We start from the raw sequence: 16,216 nt of genomic DNA, 5'->3' as shown, positions 1-16,216 counted from the left end.
ATCAGGTAAACCGCTTTTTCAATTTAGAGCAATTCTAAAACTTCTTTAATGTTAAAATATTAATTTTAATATTTCATATTTAATTTTATTTTATTTTATTTAACTAAAATATCAAATTTGTTTATTATAATATTAAAATTTATTTGTAAAATATTTATAATCAAAATATTCATAAATAACTAAAAACTAGAATTTAAATATAAAAATAATAATTAATGTTTACTATTGTGAATAATGTTGTGGTATGGTATGCTATACTATTTGGTTATAGAATTGGATGTTTGTTTATGATGTCATGTTGGTTGGAGCTAAACCGGTAATAGCTAAACCGATTCTTCCTCGATTTCAATACGTAACCCAGCCGGTAATAAGCTAAACCGGCTCTTCGTCAACTTCGAAGTTCCTTTCCATATTCCTCCGCTTATTTCCACGGTCGAAAATCAGTTTGGTAAGGAGAAAAACTCTCAAAGCCTACTCCCAACAAACAATCATGTCCGCTTCAATAGCGAATCCCATCTCTGCAACTCCTCTCCGTTTCCATTTCAATCGTAAGAACAGCATTTCCTTCTCCGACTGCATCTCGATATCTTCTGGATTCCGACATTCCCCACCGTCTTCCCTCGATCTGGTCGCGAAACCGCCGACCAAGGCTCGCGTTTCCCATCTCGTTAGAGCTCAAGGCTCTTATGGTAAGCCCAACAATGACGAATCTCTGAGCTTTCTCTGTGTGTGTTCATAGCATTTTTTCTTTTTCTTTTTGTAGATTATATTCCAGACTCAAAGTTTTACAAGGTGGAAGCAATTGTCAGGTAAGCTTGGAAGTCTTTGTCGTCTATATGTCTGAGAAACGGTTATAACTAACTCATTTTCTTCATTGTCATTTGTCATGTGTGAATGTTAAAAAAGGCCATGGAGGATCCAACATGTTTCATCGGTAAGAAAGCTACTTTGATATGTGAAAAAGATCTGACTTTATTAATTATTTGATAGTCTGCATCAAAAAGTGTCACACTTTGGCATGAAATAAGTATAGAGTAGAAGTTCATATCAATGCATGCAAAGATCAAACCATACATGTAGCTGAACTCTCCATAGGACTGGTGTCATGTCTTCTTGCTCTAGTGTTTGATTTGTGAAAACGGCTTAGGCCATCCGCATCGGTGAGTCTCTCACCAGTCTTTCACTAATTGTGTTAATATTCGATTAATGAATCTCTTAGAAAAGCTGAGAGACTCATGTAAAAGTGATTTTGGCATAGGCTCTCAGCTTTTTTTGTTTTTAGATTTTTTAATTAAATATTAATATAATTGGTGAGAGACTCCGAAAGACTCACCAATGTGAATGTTCTAAGGGGTCTCACATTATTGTAGATACTTGTTTTTAACATACAGATTAGTATTAACTACTTGTGAAAATCCAACTGAGATCTTGACTTTCTCTGTTTGCATAATTACTCAAGGCTCTATTGAAAATTGGGATTCGAGGTGTTACCGTTTCTGATGTCCGAGGGTTTGGTGCACAAGGAGGGTCCAAAGAGAGACATGGTGGTAAGTTATTGAGTTCAAGGAACAGGTTCACTGATTTCTTCTTACTGCCAAAAATGTGATACAAGTTGTTTTGAGTTTTGCAGGGTCTGAGTTCTCTGAAGACAAGTTCGTTGCTAAAGTTAAGATGGAGATCGTTGTTAAGAAAGAACAAGTACGTAGTATTATGATTTAAATAAAACCAAAATTTCTTCAAAGTCCATACCCATTTATGTTCTTCTTGTTGTAGGTGGAGTCTGTAATCAACACCATAATCGATGGTGCAAGGACAGGAGAGATCGGTGATGGCAAAATATTCGGTAACTATAACCATCACTTTATGTTTATACATGACAATAAAGTTTACTCAGAATGTGATTGTTTTCTTGTTTGGTTGTATTTTTAGTTTTGCCTGTGTCAGATGTCATAAGGGTTCGGACAGGTGAGCGTGGAGAACAAGCAGAGAAGATGACTGGTGACATGCTTTCGTCATCATAGGAACAAACTAGAGCTCTCAAGAATGGCTCTCTGGTAATAATAAAATGAAATGGAGTGTTTAGTTTCCTGTTTGTTGTTGAGTTGATCAAGATGTGTGTTTAAACATCTGTCTTGGTTCTCAGACATCGAAACTCTGTTCCTAATAAAAGCATCTAGTCCCTTTTTCATCTTCTTGTCTGATTATGAGTTAACACTCTGTTCCTTATTTATGTTATCATTGTACCATGTTCTGTTTTTTTCATGTTTCAAAAAGTCATATAAAATTCACACATAACAAGAACCATTCAAATCTACTCTAATTTTCCCAAGGGGGACTCAAGAGCATGGTCATCCACTAGCCATAGACCAAACTGGCGGAAACGTTTCATCTTGTTGTTAAAACCAACAATGTAGTTGTTGTGGATTATGACATGTTTTCCCTTTGTCTCTTTAACCCATGTCTTATTCCTGAAGTACACTCCTCCTGTCGGGAAAGCTGCTTGAGAAAGCAAGTAGACATCCACCTACATAACACGAGAGTAGTTGACACAAGATCACAAAAGAGTTAAAAGAACATTCATACCTGATGAGCTGTTTTGCCAAGTGCCCAGTTAAAACCAGGCTGATCATTTCCTTTATTTGATTTAGACCAAGGCTGTGCATGAAGTTCCTTAATCCATTGCTTCATAAGAAGCTTTGCACCATTAGTGGGACGTAAGAATATCATGCAGCTACATATATTAGTCCTTCCGTTTCTAGCCGAAGGTGGTAGATCATGAGAGTGGCTCAAAGGCTTAATCTAAACACCAAAACCAACCAAAGAATGAGATCCTAAGCAAATCGCAGAACATGGCAAGGAGATTGTGCACGTATCACATACTGTAGTTTTGTCATCCATGAAGTACACGTCGTGGCTTCCCTCTAGATACGGAAATGGATCTTGTAACCAGACCATATCAACATCGTTGTTCATAACATTATAGCCTAGCTCCAAAAGTTGCAAGAGATGTTCTGGTCTCCGAGATGTCAAGTTGAAGAAACCCTAATCAGATACAAATAAAATCAGTAAACAAGATACGTTTACTAAAGCTTATCTTGTTTACACTTCAGTAAAAAAAAATCAGTAAACAAAAGGGTTAGCTACTGCTACTCACGTTGACCATGTTTTATTAGAATCTTATTACAAAGTTTAAAGGGACTAAATGAAATGTTAAATTTGTTGGCTTCCAGCTTAAAACTAACTGTTTATAAACAGATTGGTTCAAGTCCCTTATATATTATTCATGTTTCATCAATCGAAACTCCCGAAATGTTATATTCTCATACAACACTAGTATATAATATGCATGGGCCTATCTAGTGATGGTGAAACTATACCTGGGAACCGAAGTTGTGTGCGGTTTGAGAGTCAAGAGCTGGAGGAATAAGAACGGCATGGCCAGGCCACTTGGAGTTGACTTTGTAAAGAGTAGCGTAATCCTCAGCGATCACGAGAACCTTGTCCTGATGCTTCTGCCTAGAAACGCTGATCAACCAGTTGTTGAGGAAAGGAAAGAAGGGATAGCTTACGGTGCATACGATCAAAGTGCCATTCTTAGCGACGAACTTGGTGGCTTTAGCGAGGGAATAGTCATCCCATTTGGAGGGCAACGAAGAAGAAGAAGAAGGAGAGTACGTATTTGGAAACAGGAACAAGGGAGATCCTGCCCAGGGTAAGAACACACCGAGGATAACGAGGAGAGTGATTAGGAGGAGGAGACTGTTGCGGCTGAGGATGGAGTTTGAAGAATAAGAAAGAGGGGAGGCCGAAGAGAAAAGCCTTTGCTTTTCCATTGTTGCACCACAAAGATGAATAGAGTTGGAGACAAGGTGTTGTTCTGATTTGTCTAAAATCTTCAAATAGGGGAGTATATAAAAATTTGGTAAAACATCATACAATATTAATTAAGGAAGTTTCTTATTTGATTCAGTGATTAAGATTTTACCTTATATACACAATTTAGACTTTATAGATGACTAAAACTAAGGTAAAGACATATGACAACAGAAAGGATCTTATTCTAAATATGTGTAGATATGCTACTTCAGTTGTTGTATGTTTTCAAAAATAAATTGTTGCTTGATAAAGTTAGCATTTCAATTTACGTCTTAAAAGATTTCACGTAGTTAATGAGGAAAATAATAGGCTACACATTTCATTTTCATGCTCTTAACGGACTTTTTCACATCAATTCTATCCTTTAATATGAAAATTGCTGAATACTGCGTTTTATATTAATTGTATATCTTTTTTCACGTAATTTTTTCTGTGTGATGGATTCTTGAAAATAACCTATTTATGAATTAAATTTTGAAAAATGCATTTAATTTTTTTTATTTTTGAAAACTACACTTTCTTGTACATAATAAGACATTTTTGTCCTAATGTTGATTAGAATTAAAAATTCTAGTAATTAATTTAAAATCAAAGTAAGTTTATAATACTTGATTATTCTCAATGATTATTTTTTGTAAGGATTTTTTGTGATCTTTGTTGTTATTTTGAAGTTGATACTATATTTCCTGTTTTGCAGCAGAAAAAAATGATTGAATCTCTTTATTTTAGCAATTCATCCTTTTTCACATCAGAAAAACAGACAATTTAAACACTTCTAAAATGATAAAAATATGTCAAATATATGTAAAAGTTCCTCTGTACTCATGTGAACAAAGTTCTCAGAATATCATTTCTTTTCTAGATGATACACTCTTTGACTTTTTAAAATAATGGTCTGGATTCTTGTTGTTTTTTGGTTAGATAAAATATTAGCAATTTGTTTGGATTTTTTAATGTGTCTATGTCGGTATATTAAAAGAAGCAAAAATCCTTAGAATAGGAGATCATTTATTTGGTAAAGTGATAGACAGTTTTTATTTTTTGAAAGTTTCAATTCTATGAACAAAAATGTGGTTGATCAAGATTTTATTTTTGAAAGGTTCTATTCTATGAACAAAAATGTGGTTGATCAAGAAGTAGTTACTAATTAGTGGAGCTAATTTTCAATTTTATATTATGTATTAAAAATAAGTATGAGTGTTAGTAAAAAAGTTAATTTTCTTTCTAAACATGTATCTTCTGTTTTAAAATAAAATATTAAATTAGATATGGATAATGTAAAAATTAAATTTGGACAATTTAGTAATTTCACTTATGAATAAATGCAGTTTTCAAAAAAAATAAAAAGATGGTGTAGTTTGCAAAATATAATCTGATCTAAGTGTATTTTTTTCCAAATTTTCCTTAAATAGAATGAGTTTGTGTAAAGAAACCATTAACATACAAAAATCACTATGATTTAAAGAGGAAGCAGGAGTTGGTGCAGACTAAAGAGGTAGACTGATACGTTCTAGAGAGTCTACTTTAGAAAGAGAACAAAGGATAAAGGCAATGGGTCGTTTGCTTATAAAGCAGAGGAATCCATGCTGAGGATTGAAGAAACAGGAAAGTCAAAACCTCTTGGTGAGCCAGAGGGTTTGGAACAACAGGAAGACAGCAAAGTCGCCGGTTGATGCAGAGGCTTTGTGGTTGAGATATTTTGAATTTGAATTAAAAGTTGTTGTTTACATTTCGATAAGTTTTTATGCTAAGATTTGTAGAAGTGTGAAACCTTTATCCTTAACATACGCACACCCTCTAACATACGCACACCCTCGAGATGATGGCTCTCTGAGCATCAGTCTCGAAATGTTTGGGCAATAATCGATGGATCGACTTTGGACTGAATCGATAATAGATCGGGTTGAATTGTTTGGATTTGGCTCTGATACCATGTTAAGTTAGATGGACTTCCAATCTAAAACCAATTGATAATAAGTGGATTGACCCATCAATCTTATATATTATTAATGATTCTCTTAACTACTAATATGAGATATTTGTCCATAATAACCTTCTCCTATGTTCTGTCATGAGAGCGTAGTGATTCTTAGTTTATCGAAGAACTTTGTATTTGGATTTCTTGTTGCTTTGGAATTGGAGATCGTATTATTAAGTATTGGATTACGATTGTATTCTGTGTATTCAAGCTACAGAGGCCGAAGAGAAAAGCTTTTGCTTTTCCATTGTTGCACCAGGAAGATAAATAGAAAAAAATGGTAAACTATTTTCCGGAGAGAGAATGTGAAAGTCCCGGTGGCTGGCCCACACGCGTGAAAATCTGCTATGGTGCGATTCGAACTCGGGTCCCTTAAAGATCCACAGAACGCCTTGACCACCAGACCACAGACGCGTGGTTAGGAAGATGAATAGAGTTGGAGACAAGGTGTTGTTATGATTTATCTAAAATCTGTAAATAGGGATATATATATATATATATATATATATAATTTTGGTGAAAAATCTTCATATATTAAATGGGTTAACATTTGATTGAGTTATTGAGATTTTACTTATACTAGAGTTTTCATCCGCACATAGTATATATATATATATCAATAACTTAGTTTAATTTTTTATGAAAACTTAAGTTACTAAAATTATACTCCCTCTATTTTATAATAAATGTCATTCAAACGTTTTTTTTCTTGTTACACAAAAAGTATTTCTTTAGAATTCAAATGCAAATTATATTTACTTTCAACTGAAATTAATTACAAACTGCATTGATTTTACAAAATAATTTTATTTATCTCAAATACTATTGATCGAATATGTGTAATAAGTAACAATTTAAATACATTTCATTCACTTTTGTAATATATGTGAAAATATCAAAGTGACACTTATTAAGAAATGGAGGGAGTATAATTATAATGAATTTATATACAATCTATTTTTGTTAAAAGATATACTTAAATATTATATGTCAATCTAACTTATGTGCACAATCCAGTAAATTGTTGTGACTATTTTTATTATATCACTTAGATATAATAATGCTATAAACCCTTAATTCATATGCATATTTTTTACTTTTATGGAATAAAGTTTAGTTTTAACACTACAAGAAAATAAGCGTATAACAACGATGATTTACGACGAATATTTGGCGATGAAAAAAATATACAATCAAAGAAACAAGGTGACAATGTCTTAACTTCAAAAGCATCTTAATCTCTCTCTGAAACTCATGTACACCTTGCTCAGACATATGGTTAGCTCTCTTGATAGCTACCTTTGTAGTTCCACCATCAATATCTCCTTTTTTACCGAGGAAATTGTTATAGATTCTATAGATAGAGGAACCAAATGGAAGCTGATATTGGATTCTGTTTAATTTGCAGGATTACAGTTGAGGAGACTGGTGTGTATTGCTGCGTGATTCAGCTTTCTGGCTGTGGTGAAGGCCCATTCTAGTCCAGGAAGCAGTACTGATAGCAGAGTTGATGTTCTGCTTTCGGTTATGGGAGATTTTGGCTACAACCCGTTACTTGCTCAGAGTTGGAAAGGGAGCGGAAGGTCAAATCGATTATATCGTACTCACATCCATGAACTTGATGAGTAGTATCTCCAAACGGTTTGCGGATCTTACTTCATTGTATGCGCTGGATCTTTCCTGCAACTTTCTTACTGGTACCACATTCTCTATGAGCTCACCAGGGTGAAACTGATTAGGAGTCTGTATCTTTCTCACAATCACCTACATGGGAGAGGTCCTCATTTCAAGACACTTATTCCAGATACTAAAGGGAATCCAGAGTTTCGGAGAGATAATCATACACTCGCTTGGGTACTTTCTGGTGGTTTTGGGGCTCTGGCTCTTGGTATTCTGATTGGAGTAGGCATCTATTTTTTCGTCTTGGAAAAGAAACCGATCAGATAGAGCTAGTCAGACAGCGCATAACGAAATGAATGTGATGATAACATGTAAGCAAGTTTTTTAAAAATTTGCCTTTCATATATCTAACTAAAAAGTTTATCAAACAGTGATTCACAAAAATAATAACAATTGACAACAATTAAATGATTGCTTACTTGTTTCAAGTAGGACAATATTATTTTTACAGAATAAATTATTTTATTTAAATTAGTAGATCTATATTTTAGTAATGAAATCTATTGAATAAAATTTACTAAAGTTTTACTATAAAGTTCTAAAGTTTTACTAAAAATTTACTAAGGCTTTACTAAAAAATTACTTATTTTTTCATTTTTGTACTTTATGTATTAGAAACAAAAATATATACATATAAGATCACTTAAACAAAGATATATACATATAAAATCCATTCTAGAACCTCTTACTTAAATAAATTTTAGATATAAAAAATATTTGATATAATATATTAATATAATTAATCATCATATTTAACTATTAAGATATGATAGATATTTGTGGTTGAAAGCAAAAAAAAAGATAGAACGGAAAATATATTAATATTTTATATATTCCAAAAAGAAGACAAATACCGGCGACCTTGTTTAGTTACCCAAGGTTATTAATAGTAACTATAATATCATTTATTTTTCTAGTGACCCAAGATCTAGATAATACTAATTGGAAAATCAATTTCTTACGTATCGTATTCACGAGTAATTTACAAAGTTATTTCCAATGAATATAAACATCATACATAATTGTCATTATTATAACTATTTTGTTTCCTTTAGCTCAATTAATTTTTAATTTACTTTTATTTTACAAAACCACATAAATAATAAAAGGAAATATCTATAAAGATATTATTTTACATAATAAAAAGCACACTGAAAAAGGAAATATCTATAAGCCTGAAAATACACACATTTATATCTATGAAAACATAATTTCACAAAAATAGATATTTCTTTTCAAAAGATAAAATAATATTATTTTACCATGAATATAATTTTGATCAAATGATTAAGAAAACATACATATATTTTAATAGAATAAACTGATGATCTAACATGATAAATTCAGAAAATAAGTATGTCTTAGTTAGAAAATATTAAATAACTAAATATTATATAAGACTTGGAATTTATAATCAAATGAAAAATAAATTAACTAAATCTTATAATTTATTTATTTAAAATATTATTTTTGTGCATGATATTTAAAATGATTAACGGTCATATTAGTTTATGCAATATTATACCCGTCATTACTTAGTTTTTTTCAAAATAAATATTAAAATACTGATTATATAAAACTTAAAATGTATATATATATATATATATTAAAATTTAAAAATATTAGCCAAACTTATTGAAATAAAAAAATTATTTGGTTTTAGCATAATTAGAACTAAAAAGTGGTTGTCATTCATTTGATAAAATTAATATATGCAATTCAGTATATCAAAAAAGGAGTAACTTAATCTATCCAAATTTTATATTAAAAGAGAGGTTTAATTAATTTATCAAAATATCATTTAGAGTAGTATTCTAATTAATATTTATGCATACAAAATACAAACGGCTAGAAACTAAAGAACATATGAAAAATATATACTAATAAAGTATTACAAAGTAGTTTTTGTAAATATTCATATATATGCATGAGCTTTTAAAATTATCATGTATGTTCATTTATGTAATGTTGAACTGACAACACTTTCCTATTTATGTTTTCAGAAAAAAACATATCAAATTATACAAATATTAAGAAGATATATCGGAAATCCAAGATAATATAGAAAAATACATGCAACTAATAAAAATAAATATAATGCAATATAACCAATAAATAACCAAATCAGTCATATTGTTTATAAGAAATTCTCTTGTTTATTTTGCATACATATAAATTATAAAACGATTAACTTATAAAAATTCTCCTTAGCATATGCATGAACAGCTGCAGATTTCCTGCACAATCATACTCATTAACGTAAGAGTCCTATACATGAAACTCCGTAAGCAATGTGCAAGTAAAAACTGACAGTTAGTGGCAGAATATCTTATCATTCACCTCAACTGGACCAACGATTCAGAACAGTTGTAATCAGCATCTTTCCATTGCTCTTCATCACTACTCAAAAAGTCTTTGCTTTGCTGAAAGCCTCTCTCATGCCATTGGCACAGCCATTCATTCATCCATTCGGGAAAGAAAACATGAGAAACTTGTGTTTGCTGGTCTTCTTCAACCATATCAAACCTTTTATAAACAATGCATATTCCACTATGAAGGTAGTATGTTCAAATCTTCTAACCTCCAAAGGCACTTCTTGGCTGGTACTTATCTAGGCTGGCCACTGAAATCATTATTGCATAGATTAGAAATTGGAGATCAAATATGTGCTCTGCTAGCTAGTGCTATCAAACCGTAAAATCACTACCTTTCTCGATATGATATGGCTTTGAAATTCATGAGAAACTCCTCCTCCTGCATGATCAGACAAGTTAACTGCTCATGAACTTTACAATCCTTGAAAGAATGATTCAGGAGGAGCTTCCAAAGACTTGTACTAGAAAGATTCATAAGTCTCTTCTCAGACAAATTGCTATAAGTATTTGCCTTGATGAAGAACAATCTTCCATTTTATTTTATTTTTATTACACCACGGGCTACGAAGTTCTACTCTATACCTAAAGTACAAGTCTCTGGTGCATTAGTTTGGCTCTATTTTCTCTGAAAAAAAACAAAATGTTCATTAGAGATTAAAAAAAAACATATCTGTCAGAGAACTATGTAATTATCAATAATGAAATTACGCATACAACAGCTTTACCTCCCATGAGATCATTCATCTTCGTCAAGGCCATCAGGAACAGTGTAGCTCCTACGAAGTGTTCACTGAATTTCGGAACTCACTCCATCATCATCATTCGCAACATCATGATCACAGCATCTCAAGGTCCAACAACATGTCTCGCGCACCCTCCTCAGTTAGAATTATCCTTTTCTTTGTTTGTCTAAGGTTGGTGTAGCACAAGACATTCGTTGAGCCAGATCGTACCTGTTCCTAATTTACGTTGTTGGACTTTATAGATGACTATAACTAAGGTAAGGCGGACTCCCTGTAAACCTCTTTGACCGGCTGTCTAAGCTATATATATTTCCATTTCATTTTCCCCAACCAAATACATTACAATGGAAATGACCTTATTCTAAAGATATGTACATATTCTACTTTGTATATATTGTGAGTTTGAAAAGTTAGCATTTCAATTTACGTCTTAAAAGACTTCACGTAATTAGTGTGGAAAACAAAAGGGTACACGTTTCTTTTTATGCTCTTACGGATCTATTTCACATCAATTTCTATTCATTAGTATGAAAATTACCAAATTATACGTTTTATATTGATTGTGAATCTTTTTTTTTTCTGTGTGATGTTTCTGGTATAGTTTTAACTTGTTGTAATAATCAGGAAGCAAGAGTCGGTGAAGACTAAAGAGGTAGATGATAGATACAAGGGAACACTGATCTTATGTCTCTAGAGAGACCTATCACACTAGTCTAGTAATGTGGAGACATACATCTCGAGTCTCATTTATTTACCTCTGTTTTGGAATAGCCATATAACTAACATTCACACATAACAAGCCATGTTCTTATTTAATCTAATTTTCCCAGTGGGGACTCAAAAGCATGATCATCGACTAGCCATAGACCAAAGTCTTGGAAGCGTTTCATCTTATTGTCGTAACCGATAATGTAGTTGTTGTGGACTATGACATGTTTCCCCTTTGTCTCTTCAACCCATGTCTCGTTCTTGAAGTACAATCCTCCTGTTGGGAAAGCTGCCTGAGAAAGCAAGTAGAGATCTACCTGAAGAAGTCAAGGTCACCAAAGAGTTGAGAATGCATTCAAACAAGTGAATCTTAGAACAAAGACAGCAGTAGGAGAGTTTTGTAAGTAGTTAAAGAGAGTACCAAAAGATTATTAATGTTGGACCACGAAAATCCTGATTGAAAATTACGATACAAAACCAATTGAAATCAATGGTATAAACAATACCTGATGAGCTGTTTTGTTAAGTGCCCAGTTAAAAGCAGGCTGATCATTTCCTTCATAAGCTTTAGACCCAGATTGAAGTTCTTTGATCCATTGCTTCATTAGAAGCTTTGCGCCATTCGTGGGACGCAAGAAAATCATGCAGCTACATATATAAGTCACTCCGTTCCGATCCGGAGTTGGCAAAGCATGAGAGTGATTCAAAGGTTTGATCTGGCACCAAAATCAACCAGAGAATTAGATTTAATTAATAAAACATTCTAAAACGTGAAGGAGAAGTTTGAACTGAATTTCACATACTGTGGTCCTGTCATCAGTGAAGTATGCATCGTGGCTTCCTTCTAAATACTGAAATGGATCTTGCAACCAGACCATATCAACATCGTTGTACATAACATTGTAACCTAGCTCCAATAGTTGCAAGAGATGTTGCGGCCTCCGTGAAGTGAAGTTGAAGAAACCCTAAGTTTTGGATATGATAACTTGGTTAACAAGATACAATGCGACAACTTCTATGAGATGATCATCACATACAAATCAGGAGCTTAAAGGTGAAACTATTACCGGGGAACCGAACTTATGTGCGGTCTGAGAATCGAGAGCTGGAGGAATGAGAACGGCGTGACCAGGCCACTTCTTGTTAACCTTGTAGAGAGTAGCGTAATCCTCAGCGATCACGAGGACTTTGTGTTGATGCTTCTGTCTAGAAACGCTAATCAACCAGTTGTTGAGGAAAGGCAAGAAGGGATAGCTAACGGCGCAGATGATCACAGTCCCGTCCTTAGCGACAAACTCAGCCGCTTGAGAGAGGGAATAGTCGCGCCAGTTAGAAGGCAAAGAAGAAGAAGAAGAGCTTACGTTTGGAAACGGGAATAAGGGAGATCCTGCCCAGGGTAAGAACACACCGAGGAGTAGGAGGAGAGAGACCAGGAGAAGGAGACCATTTAGGAGAGAGATGGGACGGTTTGAGACTGAAGAGGAAGAGAAACTCTTATGCTGTGCCATTGGAGAAGAAGACAAGAACGTTTCCTTTGTGATGGGATTGGAACATGGTAATATATATACAACAAAATAGTCAAACTCATAGTTAAAGCTATTACGTTAACTATTTTTTGGAATCCAAATTAAGGAACTACCATATGCCTTTTTACTAAAGTAGAAAATTAATTAAGATAACATATATTTCACCTTTGCCTCTTTAACAAGTTTGACCATATAGCATTTACATATTCTAATTAAAATTCAACACCTGGTATATATTTTTGCTCGTATATATCGTCGACATGTTAGTATGTTACCATGCATATTCAACTCCACGGCTCTAAACAAGAATAGTAATAATTTATGTCTTAATTTAAAATGTTTAGTTCGTGTCATCTTTACGTATACCGATCAAGCTCATTAGAGAAGTCAACTTGATTAGGCATTCATTTTTCTCTGCTGATTTTTTTAATTGTTTGCAAATATCCACTTAGTAGCTTTTACGTGTATTTGTGCATGTGAGCTTTGATCTTCAAAACAGGTCCATCATTTTTCTGTAAGGACAAAATTGGAAGATGTTTATCTTAGCGATATATCTGGCTACAGGCACTCTCAGAAGACCAATTAAACCAAATGAGCAAAACAGGTCACGGATTCAACAAGTCATCTGCCTGAATCAGACCATTAAGTATCACTTTTGTTGTGGATAAGGACAAATCAAATTTGGGACAGTGGAAGTGATAACACTGTAATGGTTGGTGAATGAGACAGAGCATTGGTGTTGTTCTTAGAGCTAAGTGCTGAAATGTACAAAGATGGAGTTTCAGCCAACATCTTGGCTTGGCTTCACCATTGACTCTTCTTGGTTTCTCCCGCGCTTCAATCCCTTAGCCTAAAACCGCGCTTCAATCCCTTAGCCCAAAACCACGCTTAATGATTGGCAGAACATGACTTAACAGTTTATTTCATCTGTGGTACTAATCCAGAAGCAAACATAGAGATCTTTGGCCAGGTAAAAGAGTGTTTATACATGCATCTTATTTAAGCAAAAACAATATAAAAGAGTTTCTTTTTGTTTTCTTGTGAAGGGATTGATCACTTGGACAACAACATACTACTTTGTCTACACACCGTTCTTGATCAACCTTGCAAGATGGCTCTAGGAGACTACTAGTGATGTGTACATTACAAAATGAAATAAGCTCAAACAAAGAGCAACTTTGTGTTTTTTACATATATATATATATATATATATATATATATATATATATATATAGTGTCTAGCTTGTAAAGGTAACATTAGAAATGTCCTTGAACTTTTCTTTAATCGCTGCTTTAATTCCCATTCCAATGGATTCTGGTCCAACGTACTTCACAACACAGTCTTCGCCTTCAACTGATAAAACTTCCACACTTCCTCCGTAGTTCTTGATCGCTGGTCTCAGTATATCAAGATGAGTATTCACTGCCTGGAAAAAAAAACAATCCCTTAAGATATCAAAAAAAGAGTAATCAATACTCAAGTTTCTTAAAAGGGTAGCCTCACTCACCTCCACGGTTATATGCTTAACTTCTTCATCGAAAACTTGTCGAATGTCTTTCAAAGCATCTCCAAACTTCTCCTTGAGTACCCTTTCGATTCCCATCGTCATCGTTGTTGAAGAACTCGGACAGCTAGTACAAGCGCCTATAGAATACAACACAAGTCAACACAAGCTCAATTAACATGATGATTGCTCCAGAAGACGGTCTCGTTGACCTCTAAAAGGGCAAAAAGGTGGAGACATAGACCCAACCCATGAAAGAAACGTTTTAGATGTAAAAGATCCATAAATGATTATCACTATTATACTACAAGTACACTCGCACATGACAGCTGCAAACATTGAGTGCTACGAGTGCCTGATGCTATTGTAAAGAGAGAGAGATACAGCAGAATCAAAGACTACAGTCTAAGCAAGATCAGCAATAAGACAAATGCTTTACATATCTGTCCTGTCTCTTGTCCGAATCTAGAGTTCAAGAGAGTCTGGTCTGATCATTACGCAGACGAGCGACCTTCATACAAAGGAAAGTCCCAGTCTTGTCAAACCGAAACTCAAAAAAAAAATCTAACCTTGGAGTTTGAGAGAAACGACACCGTCTTCAACAGAGACAACGTCGACGTTCCCACCGTCGGAGATAAGGAACGGCCTAACATCTTCGAGGACAAGGTCGACGTTTTGAGGAGTCAAATCGAAAGTCTGAGCTGAGTAGAGGCCCGGCGATGATGCAACGGATTCGAAAGGTGAAACCGTGGCTTCCTCTTGGTTCGAAGCACGTATCGCCGATCGGGGAAAGATCCCAGCTTTAGAGAAAAGGAAGAAGACTCTCGAGTTGGGATATGAGATTACGGGAAACCCAATTTTATTTGAAGTTGACGAAATGAGAATCTTGGAGGTTCCAGTTCCGGCGATGGAAGTCGCGAGAGAAGCCATCGTCATCGTCGTCGTCGTCGTCGTGGGATTCTGATTGGTTTTGTGTTTCTGTGGCCACAAAAATAAATATAACAATTTGCGATTTGGTCCCTTGATTTTAAACGGTCTTTCATTTTTTGAAAGGACCATATCTGAAAACGAAAATGGGCCGTTCAACTTTTCTTATGACCCAGTCCATTAGCTAGAGAAGACACGTGTCATTTACAGGATTTCGCCCCCGCTTTTTTTTTTTTTTTTTTATAACATCTAATTTTATTGATTTCAGTCAATGTAACAAATTACATGAAACATACATTACAACAAACATGTTGTTAAGAAGAACTTTTAACAGAGACAACAATAACACGATGCTTCCTAACGCATTCGTAGGATAGGCTGATTCGCTAGTTTTTCTCCACTTCGTTCTTGGTCTTTTAAAATCTTTTATGAGGCTCTCAAATTTTATGAGTAAATACCTTTTGCTAAAAAGATCTTTGGATGCGATCCATCTGTTACATCGCAATCCGTCCCAAGCACTCCCGCTGCAGGAGATAACATACTTAGTTGTACACATCCATGGCATCGATATCCTTTTGTTTTGAAATCCATAAAACCATGTCTTCAATTTATTATAATGTAGAAACGACCTCTTCTGACTCTTTATTGCTTTGAAGGCTTCACTTCCCTGTAATAATGCGTGATATGATGGAACCAATGATACTATAACCCATCCATTGATTATCAACATAACCTCACGAAATATTTGAGCAAATGGTTGAAACCAATCACACACATGCACCACCATACAGTGCATTATTATCATTCCACACCAACCCGTACGTGATGAAGGATTTCCAAACCGTTCATCCAAGAAGATGAAATCTGGTGGTGGCCATGGTTGTTTGAAAGCTCGCCA

At 34.2% G+C, this 16,216-nt stretch overlaps 4 protein-coding genes across 4 annotated transcripts; 1 reads left to right on the top strand and 3 right to left on the bottom strand.

Annotated features, from left to right (window-relative positions):
* The first annotated feature begins 401 nt into the window (after positions 1–401).
* LOC106438650 (nitrogen regulatory protein P-II homolog) lies at positions 402–2,255 on the top strand. The gene is made up of 7 exons (XM_013879895.3): positions 402–689; positions 764–809; positions 907–934; positions 1,460–1,547; positions 1,631–1,698; positions 1,774–1,843; positions 1,930–2,255. The coding sequence occupies exons 1-7, from the start codon at positions 491–493 to the stop codon at positions 2,019–2,021; spliced, it is 591 nt and encodes a 196-aa protein (XP_013735349.2). The 5' UTR covers positions 402–490; the 3' UTR covers positions 2,022–2,255.
* LOC106438652 (UDP-D-xylose:L-fucose alpha-1,3-D-xylosyltransferase MGP4-like) lies at positions 2,202–3,946 on the bottom strand. Its single transcript, XM_013879896.3, has 4 exons — positions 3,378–3,946; positions 2,881–3,042; positions 2,584–2,799; positions 2,202–2,524 (listed from the first exon to the last, which is right to left on the bottom strand). Exons 1-4 carry the CDS (start codon positions 3,831–3,833, stop codon positions 2,312–2,314), a joined length of 1,047 nt encoding a protein of 348 aa, XP_013735350.2. The 5' UTR covers positions 3,834–3,946; the 3' UTR covers positions 2,202–2,311.
* A 7,286-nt stretch (positions 3,947–11,232) lies between these two features.
* On the bottom strand, positions 11,233–13,244 carry LOC106443774 (UDP-D-xylose:L-fucose alpha-1,3-D-xylosyltransferase MGP4-like). The gene is made up of 4 exons (XM_013885329.2): positions 12,428–13,244; positions 12,164–12,325; positions 11,867–12,076; positions 11,233–11,677 (listed from the first exon to the last, which is right to left on the bottom strand). The coding sequence occupies exons 1-4, from the start codon at positions 12,866–12,868 to the stop codon at positions 11,465–11,467; spliced, it is 1,026 nt and encodes a 341-aa protein (XP_013740783.2). The 5' UTR covers positions 12,869–13,244; the 3' UTR covers positions 11,233–11,464.
* Positions 13,245–13,862: 618 nt separating this feature from the next.
* On the bottom strand, positions 13,863–15,419 carry LOC106438653 (nifU-like protein 1, chloroplastic). Its single transcript, XM_048776120.1, has 4 exons — positions 14,961–15,419; positions 14,395–14,531; positions 14,112–14,313; positions 13,863–14,076 (listed from the first exon to the last, which is right to left on the bottom strand). The coding sequence occupies exons 1-3, from the start codon at positions 15,325–15,327 to the stop codon at positions 14,125–14,127; spliced, it is 693 nt and encodes a 230-aa protein (XP_048632077.1). The 5' UTR covers positions 15,328–15,419; the 3' UTR covers positions 13,863–14,076; positions 14,112–14,124.
* Positions 15,420–16,216: the final 797 nt, after the last annotated feature.

Source organism: Brassica napus, chromosome A3, assembly GCF_020379485.1.
Source record: "Brassica napus cultivar Da-Ae chromosome A3, Da-Ae, whole genome shotgun sequence".
Classification (NCBI taxonomy): domain Eukaryota; kingdom Viridiplantae; phylum Streptophyta; class Magnoliopsida; order Brassicales; family Brassicaceae; genus Brassica; species Brassica napus.
Note: the sequence above shows the minus strand (reverse complement) of the source record. Positions and strands in the feature narration are given on the sequence as shown.